This window comes from Rhincodon typus, chromosome 24 (genome assembly GCF_021869965.1).
Source record: "Rhincodon typus isolate 14 chromosome 24, sRhiTyp1.1, whole genome shotgun sequence".
Lineage (NCBI taxonomy): Eukaryota > Metazoa > Chordata > Chondrichthyes > Orectolobiformes > Rhincodontidae > Rhincodon > Rhincodon typus.
Genome location: NC_063355.1, coordinates 19,155,777 through 19,182,127, shown reverse-complemented (window position 1 = coordinate 19,182,127; position 26,351 = coordinate 19,155,777). Strand labels below are relative to the sequence as shown.

At 39.7% G+C, this 26,351-nt stretch overlaps 1 protein-coding gene across 1 annotated transcript; it reads left to right on the top strand.

Moving 5' to 3' along the window:
- The first annotated feature begins 310 nt into the window (after positions 1 to 310).
- On the top strand, positions 311 to 26,122 carry LOC109912310 (coiled-coil domain-containing protein 42 homolog). The gene is made up of 7 exons (XM_020511716.2): positions 311 to 519; positions 11,625 to 11,730; positions 13,885 to 13,989; positions 17,988 to 18,188; positions 19,321 to 19,542; positions 20,495 to 20,650; positions 22,791 to 26,122. Exons 1-7 carry the CDS (start codon positions 467 to 469, stop codon positions 22,857 to 22,859), a joined length of 912 nt encoding a protein of 303 aa, XP_020367305.1. The 5' UTR covers positions 311 to 466; the 3' UTR covers positions 22,860 to 26,122.
- Positions 26,123 to 26,351: the final 229 nt, after the last annotated feature.

Genomic DNA, 26,351 nt, shown 5'->3' with positions numbered 1-26,351 from the left:
ACCTGCATTCCTCAGCTGTGCAATGCTTTTCGATTCTGAACTGGAACAAAGGCAGGGAGGAGCAAAGTTCCAGGTCCAAGGGTCTAAACCGTATCGATCAGCTTCCTTAAGGGACGTTTGCAGTGTCCACTTTAAGAACATTGGGTGAACTGTTTGGCAGGCTTGCTGCTGATTGAGTTAGACGGGGATTGATATGATATGGTTACGCAACACACAACTGGGTCTTGAACTGCAAGCAGCACTTTACTTGTTGACCGCATAGTTGCATTAAGCGATACCTTTGTTCACGAGAGAGCGTTTCGGAAGTGGGTCATGTTGCCCAAGTAACGAGATTTCCTATCCCTATGGTTACCTGGTCCCGGGCTGAAACAGACACAACATTCCCGGTATCTGGGCTCGTGCTTTGATTTCCGCCTCTGCAGAATATCATTCTTCTTCCACGTTTTTACAAAGCCCAGTGAACGAAATGGCACATTCTTTCGGAGACTATTACGGTAACATATTCGAAGACAAACTGATGTAAGTCAAATGGGATTTTTTTTTTGTAATCCCACCATCGATTTTATTTCTTTGGAGGAAAGTTGTTGAAGAGTTTCCTTTACGATTAAGAAGTCGAGATAGAATACTGCGTCATTTTGGATTTGCAATATTTTTTATCCTCACCTATTGTGTCTGTGAATTGCAGCAGAAATGTATAATGGCAGGAGAATTTCAGTGCTGTGTCATTGCTGATAGAAGGCAGTTAGAATGGTCAATTGCATCAGGTCCTAGCGAACTGGATACAACATGCAGGTACCTTTCAATAAGAAGGAAGTAAAGGACTTCGGTTATGTTGTAAATCTGTAAAAACTGAGGTTGTTCTCAGAGCAGAGATGGAATTCTTAGTAGAGTTGCCCAGATCATAAAAGGTTTTAATAAAGTAACGATCAACTGTTTTCACGGTAGAAGGGTGAGGAGACGGATTTCAGGTCCTTTGTAACTGCTCTGATCTGAAATACACTGCATTGTCTGAGAGTACGGTGGAAGCAGATAAAATAATCACTTTCAAAAGGAATGCAATAATAATTGAGGGGTGGAATCTGTGGATTTTAGGGAATAGAGATTGAACAGAGAGCTTTCAAAGAGCTGCCATGGATATGATCGGGGTGGAATGGCCTCCTATGTTGTATCATGTAAGATTCTCTAAAACTTTGTGTCTGATTTTGTGTTTATTTTTTACCCAGTTTCCATCTTCTGTATTTTTCCCTGTATCTGATAATTTTAATAAAACTTCATTTAGAGGAATTTGATAAATATGTACAATTTGTGATTCAGTGTTTAAGCTGTAGCCTAGAATTGAATTTTAGAGGTTGGTTAGCTCCGTTGGATGGACAGCTAGTTTGCAACACTGAGTAGGATACCAACAGCATGGGTTTAGTTCATGCACTGGCTGAGGCCCATGAAAGACTCTCCTTCTCAACTTTCCCTTCACCTGAGGTGTAGTGACCCTCAGGTTAAACCATCATTGCCGGTAATGTTCAGGGATGTGTAGATTAGGTAGGTTATAGGCGGATGGGTCTGGGTGGGATGCTCTGAGGGTCGGTGTGGACTTGTTGGGCCAAAGGGCCTGTTTCCACACTGTAGGGATTCTATGACTCTATGAACTTTAATGAGATAGCAGCCTGATGGTTTGGCAGGAACAATAGTGACTTCACTTTTATACAGAATTGTAAATGTTTTGAATGATTTACCCACTGAAACATTGTTTACTGATAAGGATTAATAGATTGAACTAAGGTGGTTTTACTGAATGTACCTTTTCGTTTAATATTATTCATTCAAAAAATGTGGGTGTCACTGGCAAGGCCAGCACTTGTCACCCATTACTAACTGCCCTTGAGAAGGTGGTGGTGTGCTGCCTTCTTGGGCCACTGGAGTCTAATCTGGTGTAAGTACATCAACGGTGCCGGTAGAAAGGAAGTTCCAGGATTTGATCCAGTGATTTATGTTTTTTAAAGTTAATGGAACTGATTTTTTCTGCTTACCTGCAAGTTCTGCATCTAGGGCTGAAAATGGGAGCTGATTCCATTTTAATGGATGAGAGGACCCAGGCTGACATATTGCTAGTTTAAGAATCTACCAATTAAGGACACTTCTAAGGACTGTCAGCCCAATAAGACAGCTGGTAGCTTAGTAGCCCCACCACTAGCAGTGGCCAGTGAGGCCGAGGCCATGGTGCCAGGTTGAGGATGCCCTAATGGAGGGATGCCGTTGAAGAGAGAATTGTTAGGCATCAATGTTGTTGTGGGAGTGGCTATTATCACACTGGCTGTTTGGGGCTGCAGGGGTAGGTGGTGGTGTTGGAACAGGGGAGGTGATATTCTTTTGTGGACTCCTCAAGGAAGCCTTCTCCATGAGTTTGTCAGGAGGCCGTCATGTTGATGTACCAGTCTCCCAATCAATGGCAGGTCCTTCCAATCTGGCCTTAGTTTGTGTAGAGATAGGTGTGCAAAGCACCTCCTCCCTCATCATACTTCCAGTTCTCCCAGCTGTCTCATTGACAATAAGATGAGAAAACAAAGGTGGCTGTACTGTCTGTGCATAAACCAGATAAATAGCCAAGAGATCTGTGGCTGAAGAAATGTTGTTGGTAACGGTATCTACAAAGGTAGTATGTATTATACCCTATTAACATGCACATACAAAAGGTTGATCATGAATTCTAGAAAACCCGAAAATGCTTTTACGTGTTTGAGGTAACTTTGATTTATGTGGTATCATTGGGTGTGTCTCATTGTTGTTCTCCTATGTGGTCATCAGAGGATAACAATGAAAGTAATTTTCTCACTGGCCTCTCCACCCCTGACTAGGTAATGCTTTGTGAGAACAAAGTGGAGACTGTGTACACAATATTTTTTACTCAACATTGTTTCAAGTGAAACTTACAGCTAGGCGAATGACAGTACAGAAAGGATAACAACATTAAATTGGCTATCTAATTACTGAAACCCTACAGGATGCACTTAACCAACGTCAATGTCGTCATTGTCTTCAGGAATAGTGCCAGAAGACTGGAGACTAGCAAGTGTTGTCCCCTTGTTCAAGAAGGGGAGTAGAGACAACCCTGGTAATTATAGACCAGTGAGCCTTACTTTGGTTGTGGGTAAAGTGTTGGAAAGAATTATAAGAGATAGGATTTATCATCATCTAGAAAGGAGTAATTTGATTAGGGATAGTCAACACGGTTTTGTGAAGGGTAGGTCGTGCCTCACAAACCTTATTGAGTTCTTTGAGAAGGTGACCAAACAGGTGGATGAGGATAAAGCGGTTGATGTGGTGTATTTGGATTTCAGTAAAGCGTTTGATAAGGTTCCCCATGGTAGGCTATTGCAGAAAATACGGAGGCATGGGATTGAGGGTGATTTAGCGGTTTGGATCAGAAATTGGCTAGCTGTAAGAAGACAGAGGGTGGTGGTTGATGGGAAATGTTCATCCTGGAGTTCAGTTACTAGTGGTGTACCTCAAGGATCTGTTTTGGGGCCACTGCTGTTTGTCATTTTTATAAATGACCTGGATGAGGGCGTAGAAGGATGGGTTAGTAAATTTGCGGATGACACCAAAGTTGGTGGAGTTGTGGATGGTGCGGAAGGATGTTGCAGGTTACAGAGGGACATAGATAAGCTGCAGAGCTGGGCTGTGAGGTGGCAAATGGAGTTTAATGCGGAAAAGTGTGAGGTGATTCACTTTGGAAGGAGTAACAGGAATACAGAGTACTGGGCTAATGGTAAGATTCTTGGTAGTGTGGATGAGCAGAAAGATCTCGGTGTCCATATGCATAGATCACTGAAAGTTGCCACCCAGGTTGATAGCGTTGTTAAGAAGGCGTACAGTATGTTAGGTTTTATTGGTAGAGGGATTGAGTTTTGGAGCCATGAGGTCATGTTGCAGCTGTACAAAACTCTGATGCGGCCGCACTTGGAGTATTGCGTACAGTTCTGGTCACCGCATTATAGGAGGATGTGGAAGCATTGGAAAGGGTGCAGAGGAGATTTACCAGGATGTTGCCTGGTATGGAGGGAAGGTCTTATGAGGAAAGGCTGAGGGTCTTGAGGCTGTTTTCGTTAGAGAGAAGAAGGTTAAGAGGTGACTTGATAGAGACATACAAGATGATCAGAGGATTAGATAGGGTGGACAGTGGGAGCCTTTTTCCTCGGATGGTGATGGCTAGCACGAGGGGACATAGCTTTAAATTGAGGGGTGATAGATATAGGACAGATGTCAGAGGTAGGTTCTTTACTCGGAGAGTAGTAAGGGCGTGGAATGCCCTGCCTGCAAAAATAGTAGACTCGCCCACTTTAAGGGCATTTAAATGGTCATTGGATAAACATATGGATGATAATGGAATAGTTTAGGTTAGATGGGCTTCAGATTGGTTTCACAGGTCGGCGCAACATCGAGGGCCGAAGGGCCTGTACTGCGCTGTAATGTTCTATGTTCTATGTTCTATTAGACAATAATGATCCGGCCTTTAAATCCTCATTAAACAGGCCAATATTCTTGTCCTTACTTTAATCTTCAAAAATTCCTCTCAAAGCTATCTGTTTGTAGCTCTGCTTGGTCTGCTGAAGTTTAAGGGATCAGTATTTTATAAGTTTGCTTTTTGTTGGTTGATTATGATGATGACTTACTGAACCTGGATTTATTTTTTCATTTGAACCCATCTGGCTCACTAATATCCTTCAGGAAAGGAAATCTGCCATCTTCACCTGGCTTGGCCGAGATGTGACTCCAGACCCACAACAATGTGGGTTGTCTCTCAACTGCCCTCTGAAATGGCCTAGCAAGCCACTCAGTTGTATCAATCACTGTAAAGTCTCAACAAAGAAATGAGACTAGACGGACCACCTGGCATGAACCCAGGCACTGGATAAGACAACGCAATAAACAGCTCTGTCAACGCTGCAAAGTCCTCCTTACTAACATGTGGGAGCTTGTACTACAGTTGGGAGAGCTGTCTGACAGACTGGTTAAGCAACAGCCTGACATAGTTATACTCACTGAATCATACCTTACAGACAATGTCCCAGCCACCACCATCACCATCCCTGGATATGTCCTGTCCCACTGGCAGGACAGACCCAGCAGAGCTGGCGGCACTGTGGTATACAGTCAGGATGGAGATGTCCTGCAAGTCCTCAACGTTGTCTCCAGATCCCATGAAGTCATATAGCATCAGGTGAAACATGGGCAAGGAAACCTCCTGCTGATTACATACCAACCTCCCTGTGCTGGTGAACGGTACTCCTCCATGTTGAATGACACTTGGAGGAAGCACTGAGGATGGCAAGGGCACAAAATGTACTCTGGGTGGGGGATTTCAATGTCCACCACCAAGAGTGGCTCGGCAGCAGTACTACTGATCGAGCTGGTCGGGTCCTAAAGGACATAGCCGCTAGACTGGGTCTGCGGCAGGTGGTGAGGGAACCAACAAGAAGGCAAAACATACTTGACCTCATCCTTACCAATCTGTTGGCTACAGATGCTTCTGTCCATGACAGTATTGGTAAGAGTGACCATCAGACAGTCCTTGTGAGACAAAGTCCCGCCTTCACATTGAGAATAACCTCCATTGTGTTGTGTGGCATTGTCACTGTGCGAAATGGGACAGACTTCGAACAGATCTAGCAAGTCAAGACTGGCCTTCCATGAGGCACAGTGGGCCATCAACAACAGCAGAATTGTACTCTGGCACAATCTGCAACCTCATGGCCCAGCATATCCCCCACTCAACCGTTACCATCAAGCCAGGGGATCCACCCTGGCAGGGTGCAGGAGGGCATGCCAGGAGCAGCACCACGCATACCTGAAGATGAGGTATCAACCTGGTGAAGCCACCAAACAGGATTACCTGTGTGCCAAACAGCATAAGCAGCAAGTGATAGTCAGAGCTAAACTAGCCCATAACCAATGGATCAAATCTAAGCTCTGCAGTTTCGTCACATCCAGTTGTGAATGGTGGTGGGCAATTAAACAACTCATTGAAGGAGGAAGCTCCACAAATATCCCTATCCTCAATGATAGAAGAGCCTAACACATCAGTGCAAAAGACAAGGCTGAAGCTTTCGCAGCAATCTGGTCCATCTCGGCTTCCTCCAGTGGTCCCCAGTTACCAGTCTTCAGCCAAGCCAATTCAGTCCACGTGATATCAAGAAATGGTTGGAGACACTGGGTACCGCAGAGGCTATGGACCCTGACAATATTCCAGCAATAGTACAGAAGGCTTGTGCTGCAGAACTTGCTGCTCCCCAAGTCAAGCTGTTCCAGTATAGTTACAACACTGGTATCTATCCAACAATGTGGAAAATTACCCAGATATGTCCTGTACACAAAAAACAGGACAAATCCAACTCAGCCAATTACCGCCCCATCAGTCTACTCACGCTCATCAGTAGAATGATGGAAGGTGTCATCAACAGTGCTATCAAGCAGCACCTGCTCAGTCATGTCCAGTTTGGGTTCCGCTAGGGTCACTCAGCTCCTGACTTCATTACAGCCTTAGTACAAACATGGACGTAAGAGTTGAATTCCAGAAGTGAGCTGAGAGTGACAGCCCTTGACATCAAGGCTGCATTCAACTGAGTGTGGCATCAAGCAGCTCTTGCAAAACTGGAACCAATGGGTATCGGGGGGCAAATTTTCCGCTGGTTGTGGTCGTAACTGGCACAGGTACAACTTGCAGAAGTTCCTCAGTGTAGTTTCCGAGTCCCAACCATCTTCAACTGCTTCATCAATGACCTTCTGTCCATCATAATGTCAGAAGTGGGGATGTTCACTCATCGCACAATGTTCAGCAACACCTCAGATACTGAAGCAGTCCATGTTCAATGCAACAAGATCTGGCAATTTCCAGGCTTGGGAAGAAAAGTGGCGAGCAACATTCTCGCCACAAAAATACAGGCAATGACCGTCTTCGATAAGAGACAATCTAACTACTGACCTTCAACATTCAATTGTGTTACCATTGCTGAATCCCACGGTATCAACATCCTTGGGGTTACCAATAACCAGAAACTGAATGGGGCGCGCCACATAAACACTGGCGACAAGAGCAGGACTGAGGCTAAGAATAACTCACCTCCTGACTCCCCAAAGCCTGTCCATTATCTACGAGGCACAAGTCAGGAGCATGCTGGAATGTTCCCCACTTGCCTAGATGGATGCAGCTCCAATATCACCCAAGAAGTGTGACATCATCCAAGACGAAGCAGCTCGCTTTATTGGCACCACATCCACAAACAGGGACTCCGTCCACCACCAACGCTCAGTAGCAGCAGTGTATACTATCTACAAGATGCACTGCAGAAATTCACCAAAAATCTTTAGACTACACCTTCTAAATGCATAACCATTTCCATTGGAAGGACAAGGGCAGCAGATATATGGGAACACCACCAACTGCAAATTCTCCACCAAACCTCCAACCATTCTGACTTGGAAACATATTGCCATTCCTTCACTGTTGCTGGATCAAAATCCTGGAATTCAAATGGCATTGTAGGTCTACCCACAGATCATGGACTGCAGCACTTCAAGAAGATAGCTCACCATTACCTGCTCAAGGGCAAATAGAGATGGGAAATAAATGGTGGCCAGCAGTGATGCCAGCAAGCCACGAGTGAAATAATAAAATGTTAATGATGCAACTTGCAGATCAGCCACATTACAGTGCAGAGGCAGCATATTGCCCTATTAATATTATCTAAAAAACTTAAGACCATCAGGCAAAGGAGCAGGAGTAGGCCATTTGGTCCATCAGGTCTGCATGACCATTCAGTTAGTTCATGGCTGATCTGATAATCCTCAACTTTATTTTCCCACTTTTTCCCGATCACCTTTGATTCCCTTACCAATTAAAATTCTGCTGCCTCAGCCTTGTATATACTTAATGACCTAGCCTCTCTTACCCACTGTGGTTAAGAATACCACAGATTCACAGCCCTTTGAGAAAAGAAATTTCTCCTCATGTGTGTCCTAACTAGGTGACTTCTTTCTCTGAGATTATGACCACTGATTCTACACAAGGGGAAACAACCTCTCTTCATGTCATCTAGCCACTTGCCTTTCCACCTGTTTTGTGTCATCTGCAAACTTGGTGATAGTGCGTTCACTTCCCTCATCTAAGTAATTAACATATCTTGTAAACAATTATGACCAGAATTTAAGATTTCCAGAATTTAAAGTTTCTTGTAAGTTTATTACCTCTGCATCCACTTTCTCTGTAGCTACTTCCTTTTAATGTCATTTGAATGGAGCCCATTAGTTCTAGAGGCTTATCAGCCTTTAGACCCATTAGTTTCCCTCGCAGTTTTTTTTTCTAATGATAATTGTTGTATTTGTTTCCTTCCCCCTTTTCCCCTTGGCTATTTCATATTTTTTTCAAATGTCTTTTTCAAAAGTGTCTTCTACTGTGAAGAATGATGCAAAATATTTATCAGCTCCTCTGCAATTTACTGGCTCCCCATTATTGTTTCCCAGCCTCATTTGCTAAGGGTCCTATGTTCTCTTTTCATTTTTATATATTTAGAGAAGCCGATGGTTTTGATAACTTGTCTTAACCTCAGGCTCGCAATTACACCCTGGACTAGGTAGTTAGCTTTTCATTCCCACAATAATCAACTTTTTGAGTTTGCTATTTATTACAAATTATTTGCACTTGTGCTGAGGCTCTGCATTTATTACTACCAGGGATAGTATACTCAAAATTATTTCACTTGCAATCCATGCAGATAGCAAAAAACGAGATTTACATCACACTAACTCAGATCACATTAAAACTCAAATATGAGGAACAGCTATGTCATCTTCTGAAACATTAACTTAAAATAACCTCATCAAATATTTTGAAAATATCTGTATTTGAACACATTTAAGGTAGTTGCACATGTCTGAATCATCACAGAATCCCTACAGTGTGGAAACAGGCCCTTCAGCCCAAGTCCACACCAACCCTCAGAGCATTCCACCAAGACCCATCCCCCTATAACCCACCTAATCTAGGCATCCCTGAACACTACAAGCAATTTAGCATGGCCGATCCACCTAACCTGCACATTTTTGGACAGTGGGAGGAAACCCACGCAGACACAGGGAGAATGTGCAAACTCCACACAGACAGTCACCCGAGGTTGGAATCAAACCCAGGTCCCTAGCGCTGAGAGGCAGCAGTACTAACCACTGAGCCACCATGCTACCCTCAGTTTTCTTAACTGTTTTCGTCTGGTTTTCTTAACTATTTTCTGCTGATAGACATAACCGTATAAAAGATGGTTTGTGTGCTTTTTTGGAAGCTGTATCTACACATGACTTTTGAGGGCTGCTCTAAGTTATTTTTCGGGTTTGGTTAAAAATGACTTACCATTGCAGTTGCAAATTTCTGTCAGTCCATAAGGATAGTCTTTTTGAAAGAAGATGAGAAGCTTTTCAAAGCAGAGGATGGACACCAAGAAAGGCAATGTAGTTTTGAGAAACAGGATTTTATGCAGGCAATCAAGCAGAAAAATTCCTCAAAGAGAGAAGATTTAATCCTTGGACTGTCAGACAGAATACAGAGCGCTGTTCTGTTTAATATGATCTGACTACCCACTGATTTGGATAGCATTGCCTGTTCTTTATTTAGTATTGGTACATAACTATAGGTCGGACTAAGTGACAGTTCTTATTGCTGTGTGCATTTCACCTTAATATAGCAGCTCATGGTTTGAATGAAACTTCATCTCATCTGTTATTAACCCTGGCTGATTTTTGAGAGATTGAAGAAACATACGTGTAAAATGACTGAATATCTGATCCTGATTGTATTGGAATAGCATTGTTAAATCCCCAGGTTACTCTATTATTTCAGTGTTGTACTAATGAACACAGTATGTATGGACTAAAAGTAAGAAAATCAGGCTGCTCACAACAGTGATTAATGCTACTGCACTCTCAAAGATATCAATGTTGTTTACAACTGAATCTGTGATAGTTCTGTAAATCCAACAGGCCTTTGACCAGTGCAAGGTTTTACTAGAACCACGGCAGTATTTATTTAATTCTATGCAAATTATCTCTCCATTGCCAGATAGAACTATTCTCACCAGTCCTCTGACTGTCCAATTTGTTGATTTTTTAGTAGCTTGATAGGAGTGGAGCAGGTTTATGTGGTAGTAGTGTCATTCTAATTCTTTTCAAATAAAATTCTCAGTCCTTATTTTTAAATGTGCTGTTTGCAATTTACCTCAGAAGGTTGTTGGAATTATTATATCAATATTTATGAATCTGCATGGAAACCCAAGTCTTATTCATTAAAGGATAATTTCAATAAAGAATTTACTATACATATTAAATGCAGGACATTTATTCACTGGCTTATTCATGGGATGGCATGGTGGCTCAGTGGTTAGCACTGCTGCCTTAAAGCACCAGGGACTGTCTGTGTGGAGTTTGCACGTTCTCCCCATGTCTGCATGGGCTTTCTCTGGGTGCTCTGGTTTCCTCCCACAGTCCAAAGATGTGCAGGTTAGATGGATTGGCCATGCTAAATTGCCCATAGCGTCCAGGAATGTGCAAGCTAGGTGGGTTAACCATGGAAAATGCAGGGTTACAGGGATAGGATAGCGGGGTGGGTCTGGGTGGGATGCTGTTTGGAGGCTCAGTGTGTACTTGATGGGCCGAACAGCCAGCTTCCACTCTAGTAGAGATTCTATTCTATTCTAAGTCGTAAAGTTGCAGAATAATACAATAGGTATCCTAAACGCAAAGGAAGTTGAAGGTAGATTTGATAGAGGTGTACAAGGTCATGCAAGTTTGCAATAAGGTAGACAAAGAAAAGCTGATCCTATTAGCTAATGGTATAAGGATAAGGGAACACAGATTTAAGGTTGTGGGCAAAAGATAAGTGAGGATGAGAAGGTGAAATTTACCTGTGGGTGGTAATGACTTGGAACTCACTGCCTATGATGGTGGTGATCAGTGATTTCAAAAGGAAATTATATAGGTACTTGAGAGAAATTAATTTGCAGGGCCACTGGGTCAGAATAAACGACTGGAACCAACAAGATTGCTCTACAGAGAGTCAGCAAGGCCACAATGGACCAAATTGGTGACCTTGGTACTGCAGTGACTCTGTAACCAAGTCAGGATTCAGGAGAGAGCAAATGCGTAGGAATCTCCGAGATAGTCATAGAAACTGTCACGCCAGGAAACAAGTGAATTTTAGGCCAAAAGTTTAAGAAAGGGGATGAACAAGTCTTTGACAGACTGGTGAGAATATTTCTATCTTATTAAATAAATTGAATGCAAAGAAGTGGTTTGACAGGTGTGTGATTGTGCCTCCATGAATATGAGATTGGCTAAATTTGAAAATAATTGTGTGCTGCCTCTGTCATTTATGGAAACTATGGTACCATTTCCATATTCTTGTTGCAAGTAGTCAAGTAAACAGCATATCTGAAGGGTGATGGTTTAATATAGCAAAATAAATCAAATGTTCTATTGATTACTTTGAAATTTCTCCATGTTGTGTATAATTCTGTAAAGTGAAGCTGAGGATGGGAAGAGTAGTGATATATATGAACTGAGTTGTTATTTCTCTTGTTTTATCAAAGCCAAATGTCGATCCAAGACAAGATCCCCTTAAACAGTACCATGGTGTTACTGGACAAAAGACGAGAACTAGCAGAGGTGGAAGCAGCTCTTGCTGCTCAAAAGGAGGTAAAAGAAACTGACAAAACAAAGTCTAAACCAGTATTTAGAATCTAAAAAGAATATACAGAGACATGATATTAAAAATCTCCTTTCACTTCAATTTTAACCCCAAAATAACTGCCTTTCTTTATATTGAATTCCTTTACAAATTAGTAAATGCTGCTCAATACTTGTAGTTACTTCTCAATATTTGCGATCTGAAATCTACTCTAATACAGCATATTTCACTTAGCTGCAATGTCATTTTCACTGTTAGAGGTTATCTGCCAATCTACTCCATTTGGAAATTAAACCTTTGAACATTTAGAGTTTATGATTAACCTTAGCACTTAGAATTAAATTATGAGTTTGATTTCTAACAGCAGATTGTGAAGCTGATATCTGATAAGCTACATATTCATTTTTGGACGGTACCGATTTCTCTTGTTTTACCTAGAATCAACATCATTTAACAGAAGTTAAAGAGACTAGTGTTTAGAAATTGGAGTTAAATTAACATAATTTAGACAAGAATACATTTCCAGGATTATAGTTGTAGATTCATAGAAATATCAAGAAAACAACTGAAACTGGTGCAAAGAAGCATTGAACAGAACAGAAGCAATTGTCTTGAAGTTAAATGGCAAACTTAAGGGGCAGAATAACATTTGTGGAGGAAAGGATCTGTAGGAAAGGAAATGTAATTATTGGACTTTTGAAAACAATTGTTCTTGTGATGTGAGCATTACTAACAAGGCCAATATTTATCAGCCATCCCTGATTCTCCTTGAGATGGTAATAGTGATTCACCTTCTTGAACCACTGCAACCCAATTAATTAATTCGGTGAGCATGACATTGTCAGAGTGTAGCTTGTGGGACAAGTCTGTCACTGTTTGTCCAAGTGCCCAGATGTTAATGAGGAAGACTTTGCAATGTTGATTGCACAAAATGTAATGTGATTCTAACAATATGGCTCAAATCACATATTTCTGTTTTTAAAGTTTAAACATTTTTCTCCCTTTTTCCAAAATCATCCTTTCTTAACAGACGTGACTGAAGGTCCTTAGATCACTTGTGTATTTTTCTTTTGTTTTAGTAGTGTTGGTTGAGAGAGAAATATTGAACTGTAAATCTTGTAGAACTCCCTACTCTTCTTTTACATCTGCTTGAACTATAGCAATATTGCAGTAGCCATGTAGTTAATTTATTGCTTCACTAAAAAGGACAGCAGCTGTAATATTGTGTAATTCTTTGCTATGGTCCTAGAGTGAAGCTTAGATAATAAGTATAGTTCTTGGATTGAGGAAGCCACATCTTTTTCATGTGCAGAAGCAAGAGTATCACCAAGTTAGAAAATTTGACAAATAAAGACTCATCAACATAGACTGAGATAGATATGTATTCTAATTATGGTCCAAAATAATTTTCAATATAGGAATACCAAAATTTCTTTGATTTTTATGCTTTTCACATCTCAGTACGTGATTGCCTCACTATACACTTTTCTTCCCTTAATATATATCCTCAAAGCTGTCTCTATAACCAAGCTATTCAGTAATCCTCCTGATGGCCTCCATCCTTGGCTTATTTGCCTGATCATTCTCCTGTGAAGTAATATTTTCCTACCTTAAACTTGTTATATAGATAAAAGTAGTTGTTATTGTAATTTCAGTGACTAACTGCTACACACTTCAAATATTTCCCCCACTTCAATATTCTTTAAAGATTAGGCTTTCTTTCATTTGTAATCATAAATTTTATAGATCCTGTTTTGGTCAGGCTATCGTACCTGGATTTGCTGTATCAACTCATGGTGCCTAGGTGGAATGATTACCAATGACCACGTGTGATGCGTTTCCCCAGTGAGATGCCAATTTGAACCCTATGGTCATAGATAAAGGCTTAGCTGAAGGCAAGCAATTACCCATAGGTGGGAGGGAAAATTGAAGTGAGAATGTCAGTGAACACACTTTGTACCAACTGTTGAGTGAATTACTAGCACCATGCACTTGCACTGTAATTTGAATATAGCTCATAGAAAGGGCAGTACATAGTTTGATTAAAAGCGAAATTTGTAATTACTGAAGTAATCGGAACTTAACTAGTCACAGCTTTCAGTAACATCTGATGATCTGTAAGAAACTTCTGCATTTTTTTAAGATAATATTTCTCTTGGCAGGAGTTCAAGGTGAAAATGAAACTGATCAAGCAGAGAAGAGAGGAATTAAACAAAAAGGAAGAAGAACTGAAAAAATCATTTGCAAAATTTGATAAGTTCTTGAGGGTAAACATGAAGCATAGACTAGCCTGTTGGCTGATTCTGAAAGTCAAATGGAAAAATGTCCATGTATTGAATACTAGTTCTTATTCTGTAACTCTTCTTACTTATTCAGGCTTAACTCTTCAGCTGTGTTGTTTAAGGGACTGGCCTGCTCCAAGAATAATAGAGCCCAGTATTTAGATAAATCAATTAGAAATTATGTGGTATTTAAAGTAGCAGCATTTCATTCTGTATGTGTTGCAGTCAACGGGATATTGAAGAGGAGGCCGCGCAGTCACTAGTCCTACCCACCAGCTACAATGTACTCTGTACTTCTGGGGATAAGGATAAAGGCTGCAAAGTTGATGGCATGAATGCTAACCATAACACCAAGATGCACGAAACTGTCTAAAGAGAGGGAGTGGCAGGTAGAAAGATTGTAGGCAGAGGGGATTTGATATTTATAAGGCCGAGTGGCATCTTCTGCAGTCACACTTCGGAATTCAAAAGGTTTTAATGTCCACTTGGAGCAATGGTACAGGGTGTCTCACACCAACTGGGAAAAGCTTGGAAAAGAAGTGGGGAGAAAGGAATGGTTGTGGGTGATTCAGTTATCATGTGTCCATTGTTAGGACCAATGACACAGAAACGAACAAGAAGGAGCGGCACAGTGGCTCATTGATTAGCACTGCTGCCTCAAAGGGCCAGGAACCCAGGTTCACTTCCACCCTTGGGTGACTGTCTGTGTGGAGTTTGCACATTCTCTCCGTGTCTACGTGGGTTTCCTCTGGGTGCTCTGATCTCCTCCCACAGTCCAAAGATGTGCTGGCTAGGTGGATTGACCATGCTAAATTGCCCATAGTGTTCAGGGATGTGTAGGTTAGGGGGATGAGTCTGGGTGGGATGCTCTGAGGGTTTGGTGTGGGCATATTAGATCATAGGGATTCTATGATCTAAGGAAGCACTAGTAAAGGAATATGAGCAGGTACAAAATAGCAAAGTAGGTTCCCATGGATGGTAATCTCTGGATTACTGCTTCAGCCGTTTGGTGATTGGCAGAGAAATTACTAGATCAGGAAGGAGAGTGTTACATGGGATGAAAAGGCTAATTTCAAAAATAGAAACAGTGAAATGGCATAAATATTGAATAATTACTTTACCTCTGCATTTACTGGGGAGATAACTGGATACAATATTAGAAAAATAGATTTTAAAATACTTAAGGTAGAAAGGCGAGATACTTTATGGATTAGGAAGGATAAAATTTCTTATCGAAACAAGCACGTTAAAAGAAATAAGGGAGGTGACGTACATGCACTATTAAGTATTTACAAAACTTCCATTAGAAAATGAAAAGGTTTGGAGGACTGGCAGATAGTTAATGTTATTCTTGTATTTAAAAAGGAAAATGTCACATGTCCAGGAACCATAGATTAGTTGGCTCACCATTGGTGGTAGAAAAGTTACTGGAGTTTAAACTCAAAGATGTAATAGAAAAACACCTGCAAACCGAAAACATTAAGGGAAGATCACGCTTAATTATCTTTGTCCAACTCTTTGAAGAAATAGCATATAAAATAAGGGTAGTGTAATGTTTTTGGTTTTCAAAGCCTCTCCCAAGAAGCAATATGAGTAGACCTCATGATGGTCAGATCATATGGAGTCCAGGATGAGGAGCAATATCCTTGTTAAACTGTCCACAAAACTGAAAACAGAGAGCTGTGATCAAATTGCTTCACAGACTGGTAGGAAGTAGAAAGGAGTGTTCCATTCGGATTGACTAATAGGCTGACTCTTTTCAAATATTTATTGAAATAGGAAACAGGAATTCAGAAATACAACTTCCAAAATGTGCTGGTAATGTCAAATTTGGAGATATTCTTAGTACCAAGAAAGACTGTGTCAGATGCAAAAAATATTAAATTTTACAGACTCAGTGTGCAGTTAGAAAATTAACTTACATAGAAATAAATGTGAGATGGTACATTTTGGAAAGAGAAATGGGAGGCAACATAATCAATGAAAATAAAGAGATCCAGCGATACCGATAAACAAATCATTAAAATCAGCAACACAAGTTAAAGCCATTAAAAAAAATCAAACTGTATGGATCAACACGGAGATGGCTTGAAAACTTTGCACAGTTTTGGTCTATCTATTTCAAAAAGGATATACAACCACAGGTATAGGTGCAAACTATAATAATATTGACCAGAACCAAGAGACTATAACTGTCAGGAAGAACTGAACAATCCATCTCTTGTACCTCTAGAGAAGTGAAGTTTGAGAATAACATTACAGATGTCTTCATAATTATGAAGAGGGTTGATATGTGTGGATGCAGCATACCTTTCCACTTTCTGAACAATCCAAAACAAAAAGCATCACTAATAAAATCATTCAAAAAAACCCTCAAATTTCATTCAGACTGTGGTTAGAATGTGGAATTTGCTACTTTCCAGAGTCCTTGAGGTGTAGAACATAGATGCATTTAAGGGCAACTCAGTAACCTGTGATGAACAAAGGAAGGTTAGTCTGTCATAAAGGGCCTCCCAAGCTCTATGACAAAAGATTTGAGTTTCAAAGACTATGCAATATGTGTTTTTGGTGAGACTTACATGAGACATTTCTGAGTCAAGGGTCTGACTGCATTTGTGAATGTGGCGAACTTAATTTTCATGTGTCTACTTTCATTTTGCAAGGGATATGTTGCTCCGATAAAACAGTGTCTGGGAACATGCAGTTAGACCATCAAAGGGATTTTAAAAAACTTATTTTCTCATTTTAATTGAAGGAATAATGTAGAAATGATTCAAGCAAAGGCTAAGACCAGGAGTCAAAATTATTTTTCTTTCTCAGTGGATCCTCTTGAGATTTTCTCAAAGGCTACCTTTTGGTTTTTGGGGGCTACTTCTTCATCCGTAGTAACTAGTTAATTAACTAATTAGTTGAAGCTGTCACATAATAAAATTAACTTCTGTATTTGTGTTGACATTACACATGTACAGAATTGGAATACTTCATTGATATCCTCAATTATCAACCCCATTAATCTAGGAGCCATTACCCGCAAACTCACTCTTCACCCACCATCGCTAACCCTCCAATGCAGCCACCTTCTACCCCTCAACCCCACTTGCAGCATCCTTCTCCCTGCCCCAAGACTCTTGTAGCCTCTTTCACCTCAGATATCCTTCCACAGCTCTCTACCCCAGCACACTGCCCCCGCCCCCCCACCCCAGCAACCCTACAATTCTGGCGACATGCCTTGCATGCCAAAGGCAGCTCCCCTATTCCTGGACCCAGCCCTCACCCAAAGCCCCAGTCCCAGCCCCAGCTTGCTCACCCCCTGGACCTTGGCCATTGGCTCCCAGGGGTGCCTTCCCCAGTGACTCCTCAAAGCAAGCATTGACATGCCTAACAGCTCACTGCTCCTCCAATCACAGGCTGGTTCTCACCCAGGTTTGTTGCTGATAGGTTCATTGAACCTATCAGGAGCAAGCGAGAGACAGAACCAGCCTGTGATTGGAGGAGTGCTCCTTGCGTATCCTCCAATTCAATATAAAGGGGTGTCTTTTCTTATATTGTGGTCTCTGTCAGTGGATTTTTGTGGGTGGTTTGGATATTTTTAGTAGCGGATCTGCTTGCTGCCTCTGAGTATTTAGAGCTTTGGTCAGTTCCAATCCTGGACTATTCATTAGATCTGAATTAGAGATGCAATTTAAAGAGTTTGCAGGAAAAGATGAGCTATTCAAAATAAATGCAGTGATTGTAACAAGGTCAGCCAGGTGGACCTAATAGAATATGAGTTCCCTGATTGGACCAGATTAACAGCCCCAATCACGGAGCCCTGGCTGACAGATATAAACAGGAGTGTCAAAGGTTCTGCTCAGTCTGAGGGAGCTGGACTAGTGTCAAGTGTAAATAAAGGGTGACTTGGTAATGGGATACTAGCCTCTGTGGAGTTATTTTAGTAGTAGTAATTTGTGTAGTACTTATATTTTTCTCTTCTTCCTCCAAAGGAAAATGATGCCAAGCAAAGCAGAGCAAAGAGTAAAATAAGTATTGAAACTGATCTAATAAAGCAAAAAGAGAAGGATATTATTCTATTAAATAATGAACTAAATGACTTTATCATTAAGAGGAATAGACTCAAAAAGAAAGTGGAGTCATATGCTGTTTATCCAAAATTCTTGAAGAAAGTAATCAAAATGTCAAATGAGGTAATTGTGAAAAGCATATATTGTTTAAACTTTGTTTATGTAAATGCATATATGGTACAAGTAAACTATGTTGACAAGGAACCTAATATATATGACAATAACTTGCACTTTTTTTTAGTACATCTAATGAATTAAAACATCCCAAAATGCTTGACAGAGGCAAAAATAATCATATATCAAGTAGTTTTTGGGAGTAGGTTCAAATATGGACAAAGGAGCTGAATTCCAGAGGTGAGTTGAGAATGACAGCCCTTGATATCAAGGCTGCATTCGAACAAGTGTGGCATCAAGGAGCCCTAGCAAAACTGGAATCAATGGGTATCGGGGGTTAAACGCTCCGGTGGTTGGAGTCATACCTGACACATAGGAAGATGGTCGTGATTGTGGGAGGTCAATCATCTCAGCTCCAGGACATGTCTGCAGGAGTTCCACAGGGTAGTTTCCTAGGCCCAACCATCAGATATATGGGAACACCACCACTTCCAAGTTCCCCTCCAAGTCACTCACCATCCTGACTTGGAAATATATCGCCATTCCTTTACTGTTGCTAGGTCAAAATCCTGGAATTCCCCCCCTAATAGCAGTGTGGATCAACCCACAGCAGGAGGACTGCAGCGGTTCAAGAAGGCAGCTCACGACCACCTTCTCAAGGGCGACTAGGGATGGGCAAAAATTGCTGGCCAGCCAGCAACACTCACATCCTACAAATGAACAAAAAAAAGGATTCCAACCCATGCTAACAGATTCTATTCTGGAGTCCATTCAAAATTAATTTATACGCAAGTCAGAACACAATGCAGGACAATCGAAGCAGCTGTTTGTAAGGACAGGAAAATATGTTGGGTCTTTAAAATTAAACCCTTTTATGGGATCACTTTCATAAGTATGAGAGTTTGTTAAGTTGGACGTTTGTAAATCAGGCACTCCCTGTAAACAATTGTGGAAATGGCCTTTCAGCCACAAAAGTGGGAACACAAAGATGTAATTTTACAGAAATAGAAATAAGCCACCTTTGTGATGGTGAGAAGTTAGTACAGGCCCCTTTTTAAGATCGATACAACTTTTCATTAATTTTTCTCAAACTGTTTGTAACTGAACCAATTGTTTCTGATTATATGTGTTCCTATTTAAGTTTCAGGATATAAGAATGGTGAACATTCGTTTTGAAACTTTGTTTATTACACATAATCTTCTAATTACAAAGTACCAGGAAGATCAAGAAATCATTAAGACACTTAAATCGAATCATAATAACATCATGAAGGAAAAGGAGAATGAAATTATGATGTATCACAACGCCCTCGCTGCATTAACACATCAATTAGAAGCAGCCAAAGCTAAAACAATAAAAGGGGTAGGTATTTTCTAGCTGGCAAGAGCCAATTCCCCAGATCTCAGCATTTTAAACATGATTCAGTTTTCTAATAGACATTCTCTGGTTTAGACAACTTGGCTCAATAAGATTTCAAAAACCTGATTAGCTAAAGCAAGACAGGTGCATGCAGATCTTCAGTCTCTTGTAGAAGAGATTGCATTGTTTTAATTCTAATTAGCATGGCATCATAGAAAATAGCAGTAGGAGTAAACCATTCAGACCATCAGACTGGCTGTGCCATTCAGCATGATCGTGTCTGATCCTGTATCTCAACACCAGACTCTTTTGACACCTTTAGTCCATATAAATCTATCTGTTTCTTGAATATATTCAGTGACCTGCTCTCCACAGCTTTCTGTTGCAGAGAATTCAACAGGTTCACCATACTCTGCATGAAGAAATTTCTCGTCATCTTAGTCCAAAATGGCACATCATGTATCTGGAAACTGTGATCCATTGTTCTGGACCTCTATACCCCAACCCCTGACCTAGGCAAACATTATCCCTGCACCCAGACTATCCGGCCCTCCTCAGAGTTTTTTTTACATTTTAATGAGATGACCAGTGAGAATGGGCCCAGTTGATCCAGTCTCTCCTCAGCTTTAAAACTTACCATCCCAGGAACTGGTCCAGTGAACCTTTGCTCCACTTCTTCGATGGCAAGTATATCTTTTTTTTAGGTAAGATGAAATTTTGACACAGTACTCCAGGTGTGAAAGCTCACATACTATCTGTGGGTAAATGTGAGAATAATGAATGGTGAGGAATGTTTATTTGCAGATTACTGCACAATTTGGATCAATATTATTTCAAAGGTATTCAGCCAGAATAAAATTTTAAATAACCAATAACTTTTTCTTGGGATCATAATTAACCCACACAGTGATTTTTTAAAAAAATAATTCTGTAATTGTATTGTCTAATTTTACAGGAATCTGTATGGGCACATATTCAAAACACAGCAGCCAGAAGAACTCTTGTCTTGGGTATGATAAAAATGGCAATTTTTAACCTTTATATGTATGTAAGAAAAGCAGAAATGAAACTTGGCACTTTAGCAGAGGACACAGATATTCAGCTTCAGGTGGTAAGTTCACACACACATTGTATTTATCTATTCAATTTCAGACTTTTCTCCATAATGTTTTGAGAGACAAAACTATTCTATTTTTCTCTCCCAGTTTTTGTTTGCCCTCTTGCATGTGACACTGACTTATGCTTTTGTAGAATTCTGTCCTTGTTGTCAATACTGTGGTATCTTGGTTAAGTCAATCAACATCCTTCGTTTCAGAGTATTCTGTCTCTCAACAGGTTATATTTACTCCTCGGGGCCAACCAAGTAGACACTTAACAATGAAGATTTTGTGGTGCAATGGTAGTGTCCTACTTCTGGGTCAGAGGGTCCAAGTTCAAGTCTCACCTGCCCTGGTGTTGTTTTAAAACACACCCAAAGAGATTAATTAAAATAACTAGAAAGGGGAAAAAATAGACACTTTATGACATGATCCTGTGGCACAGTGGTAGTGTCCCTATTTCTCACCCAAGAGGCCTGGGTTCAAGTCAGTTGTGACCAAGTGGGGTTACTGAGCCCACGCTTGTTAGGAGTCAAACCAGTGGAGCAGTGTGGGAAGGACGCAGCTTCCAAATGGACCATCTCAACACTTGGCAGACTCTTGATGTTGCTGGCCCAACCAGAGGGTTTATACTTATACAGCACTGGCAGATCCATGAAAACAGGTGGACACTGCTGAGGCAGGTAGGAGACCTCAAGGGCACCTCCAACACCTTAAAACTGATTTGAGACACAGGCAGGCTTTTTTTGCCTCTAAGATCGGAGTTGAAGTTCATCTGGATGTGCATTTGGGGGCCGTGAAAGTAACCTTTTTGAAGAATCCTTACAGAATGTAAACTCCTATAGTTGTAACTACAAACAAAAAAAATTATATTTTGGGAATTATACTATGAGTTTTAAAAATAAAATCACTCATTGTAAATTTAAAATGATTTTCAGAATTTAAGTAAATGCTTTCTTCTTGAGCATAAAAATTATTTGGCTGATTGAACAATAACCAAATATGTATCCATTTATCTCAATACTGGAACAAATGGCCTGCTGTACATAATTGTTTGTTGGTCAGACTCAAACATCAGGCTACCAAATTATACTTTAGCTGTTACAGTAATGTCATTTTCCATCAGATTTAATATAACTCTACATAAAAAGTGTGAGAAGGATAAAATTACATGTTTTGAGATCCTACCATTACAAAAAGTGGGGAGAAAGGAATGGAAGAGAACAAAAACATACTTAAATAACATATTAAAAAAATCCAGTATTATGATTTTGCCCAGTGACCGATAGATATTGACATTGTTTTTTCTCCCCCTTTCCATTCCTTACCGAGGGGTATCTGTGGTAATTTAAGGTCACTCCATTTAGATGCAAAGAACCAATTTAAATCATCAGAAATTGAAGGGTTCAGCATAGTAAATGTGCATTGGGTGGTTCAGGAATACATGTGACAATTAGAGATCACCTAGGAGTTGACACAGTGGTTAAGTTCTGAGCAGGGATGTGTAATTTTTTGGACCTGTGGGACTGGATCCATGTTACAACTATTGTGTAAATCCCACTTTGCAAAGAATGTTAACCACAGTTTTGTTTTAAAAAAAACAAATTCTTTTGCATAGAGCTGCAGATTTTTCACTTAGCCTGAACTACTGCAGCACTTCTCTACTCTCTCCTGCTGTTTCAGTTGCACTGGCTGCCCAATTTTAGTCACCCTGTTTCACCCTTTTAAAAATTTCCTAAACAAGAACTGCTTACTGATTAGTTGAGAAATGCTGCGACTTTCATGTTTGAAACAGACAAATCAGAAGAAACATTCTTTCCCCAAAAAGAGCAGAAGGAACAGCAGGGCCAAGTTGATTTTTTTTTTCAATAGTGCAAAAAAGTCTGTTTAGATCAGTTTTTTAAAAGACATCTACTATCTTTGCAGTTAATAGTCAGCCAGGATTCCCACTCATTAACTAGTGTGCTATGCTAGAACACACGTTTGTCAGGTATATAAGTAGAGGTAGAGATAGTGATGGAGTAATAATCTAGTTCTAATGTGTAGATTTGAGACACAGAAGTTTAATTACATGTGGATTTGATCATATGTCATATTTTGAATTGACAATTAAGATCATTTTCAAATGACTGGAAGACATTTATTCTCTTGCAGGTTCAACAAAACATCCTCGAATTGCGTGATATTGTAAACGATCTGAAGAAAAGTTTAGAGATTAGTTAGCTCACCTTCAGTTGTAATAACATAATGGAGGAATGTAACATTTTATGGTTATATTGCTTAGTATAGAAGTACTACAGAATTAATTAATGAGAAGTTTTACACTTGTCTATTGTGATAATAAATGTATGCATATGTATATATATGGCATATAGGTACAAGTCAAACCATTGCTGAAGTACTTCTGAAATTCAAATCTACAGAAGATCCACTACCTGTGCTAACTGTGCAAAAATTACATTTGGGGAATCTCCTGAACAGTTTGCAGAAGAGGGAATAGCATATTCACTGTTAATAGATGTGCTAGGTCTCATTGGAAAACGTGGATAAAGAAAAACATATTAGATCTCAACATTGGGGATTTGACACTGATGCCTTGAATCCCACTAAGAATATGGCCCTGTTGCTAATGCCCAGCATTCAATATTGACCGTTTGAGGTTTCATTTCCTATCAGCCTGAAACCCAAAGTGGAAGATATTTTCTGGTTCTGCAAGTGAGTCATTCATGTTTGTAAAGAAAAGGCTTCTGCATTTGTATCACTCAACTAAAAACAACTTGCATTGCTCCTTTGACTGCTCAATAAGAATCCAGTAAGCTCTTAAACATCACATACTGTATCATTAATTGGTTGGATACAAATACACTTAGGCTGCAGTTTTTCCATAAGAGTGTATCTGCCAGTTAAGCACATGGTAATGGATCACGGTAAGGGAGCACGGGGAAGCTACCTGACAACAGCTTTAAAGAAGGCAAAGTAGTTCAGTTCATCTGGCTTGCTTTTAATTGGTCCTCTTAAACAAGTTACACATTCTTGATATAACAACAGAAAATACTAGAAATACTCAGCAAATCAGGCAGCATTTGTAGAAGGAGAAAAATATAATTAAAATTTCAAGTCAATGCTTTTTCATCAGAACTCGAACACAGCACAAATTCAAGTTCTGAAGAAAGGTCATTGACCTCAAATGTTAATTCATCCCTCTGTACCGATTCTGCCAGACCTGCTAAGTATTTCCAGCACAATTTTTTTTCATTTTAACAGCAACTGCAATATTTTGTTTTTGTACATATTCTTGATGTTGGAACCTTCTATAAAAATTGTAAAGAAAATGGTTGACTTTCTATGTTTTGTATATAATTGTTTGTATTAATTGCAATCTACTCAATTTGAAAACTGACATTTATGCAGTATGACAATTAGTTTAAACAATAACCAGTGATAGAACTAGGGATTACCTGGGTTACCCAGCTCGTCCAAATTTGTATCATTGATTAATGTTTATCTGGTCCTGGAATTCAAATGTATAAATGTAAAATGTGTATGAAAAAGTATTCCTTCTCTCATTTCCAAGTAGAAAGTCTGGGTCTAGAATTCAATGAGTTAGAGTCCTATGCTTCTACAGGTCTATTTCAAATTTCCAAATGCACCAGTGTTTCACTTGGGATTTGTAAAATTGGCACAACACAACATGGAGCTAACAGGCAAAGAGTTCCACGTTTACCTGAATGTGAAGCTGGGAGGAACAAAAGTGCATCTCCCAGGTCATCAAACTGCCACCCCAAGGAAATCCACATGCTCATCATTGTCATGCCAGTTTGGATTTGATGTCCCTTGCAAAGTCTGATCTTTTCACCAATGAGGCATTTACTTATTCAAGCTGCAGCAGGATAATCTTGCTAGACCCAGCATGGCTTCATGTTAATAAGATCCAAGGCTGAGGGCAACAGGAACCTCTCCATTCTGACAGTGATTGTACTTTGCCTTTTTTCAATGACCCAAAATAGCTACTCTTAAATTTATGGACCTTATTTTGTTGTTGTCAAAATGGCCTGGATTTTGCAATAGTAATTATAATGAAATCAATTGTTCATTGTCATTACTTCCCTGAAACTGCCAGCAATTTCAGGAGTCTGCGTATATGCAGTTTAAACAGGAAATCTGTAAGTTATTGTGCTTCATCATAAGCGAAGCTGTTCAACTTCTTACAGGCTGCAATTAGTTAGAAGTCACTAAACATTGCTATTTTACTACCTGATTTGCAGTCTGAGAGATTTCTTCAATATGATTGGCTGTTTACCTTACTTTACAATCACTATTTCTAGATACAACAGCTCAAAATTAACATCAAGAAGGGCAAAATCAATTCCACAAAATTACTAGACTTTTAAGGATAGCTTCCTTCAAGGTCAATGTTAAGCACAACTGCTTCATCACTAATGGCAAAATCTGGGTCATTATGTTACATAGTTTTTAAAGTCATTTGTTCTGTGAATTTAATATGCAGTTTGTTTACTTTTAATAAATGTTATCACCTGTTAACATTCCAGGTACAGTAAAATCTTACTGTTGAGTATTTGCCATTTTTCAGTTTGCTTACCTGAGCAAAACTTATTCTACATTTTTTCACCCACTGCAAGTCCAATTTTTGCTAATCCATTAAGTGAAAGAAAAATAATTAAAACAAAACTTACATCCTGCAGTAGACAATGCATACTGCACAGTGTCATGTTCGCTATTGGCAAAATATACCATTTGAGGAATGTAACCTCTGCAAACAGCAGGATTTTACTGTAATTAAAACTGAAATTGTTAGAGAAACTTGGCAGATCTGGCAGCATCTGTGGAGACAAAACAGGGTTAACATTTGGAGTCCTGTAATCTTTCTTCAGAACATGCAGAACAGGATCACTGGACTCAATGTTAACTCAGTTTTCTCTCCACTGACGCGGCCAGAACTGCTAAGTTTCTCCAACAATTTGGTTTTGTTTGTTTCAGATCTTCAGCGTCTGCATTTCTTTGTGTTACTTTACTGAAACTACTTTGAACACTGCATAGGGCATTAATACTGCTGGGTTAATATTATGCAAAGATAATGGATGTAAAAGTTAAAAGCATCACACAGACTGCCTAAGAATTCAATTTTAAAAAGCCACAAAAATAAAGTTGTATATATTTAATAAAGAAACCAATTTCAGTATTGTAATATGGGATTGATTATTTGGAAATAAACTGAATTCTTCATAAATAAACTGAATCCTTTGTACTGTATAATTTTAAAATTTTATTTCTAAATAGTGGCATGGTGTGTAATTTTACTTTGTGCAAGTAAAATTTCAGTTGTTTGAAAATTATTTTTTTTTATTTTGCCATGTTCTCTAATAGCTCACCTACGATAAATGAATTCATGTCTATGAAGCAGTTTGCAACATTCCAAATACAGGAAAACATTATGCGGAAGCCTTTCCACATACCTTAGCTTGAACTGACACAAAAAAAATTTAGATTCATCACAAGTGAGTTATTACACTGAACAGGAGAACTGAACTAAACTGTCAGTAAAGATTTTCATGCACGGTGTTCATTTTAATTGTTCTAAATATCACCGTGACAGCAATTAGAGGCCAATGAAGAATCAACTGCATTTGACATAAGCCCCACTTCTACAACCCTGACCATACAAGGATGCCAAGTTCCCTTCTGAAAAAATGTGAA

Bases quoted from the DNA above. Each gene is read 5' to 3' on its own strand.
- LOC109912310 (XM_020511716.2), top strand. From the start codon at position 467: ATGGCACATTCTTTCGGAGACTATTACGGTAACATATTCGAAGACAAA. The intron at 11,731-13,884 runs GTAAAAGAAACT...TTCTCTTGGCAG, and splicing joins CTCTTGCTGCTCAAAAGGAG to GAGTTCAAGGTGAAAATGAA. The intron at 20,651-22,790 runs GTAAGTTCACAC...ATTCTCTTGCAG, and splicing joins CAGATATTCAGCTTCAGGTG to GTTCAACAAAACATCCTCGA.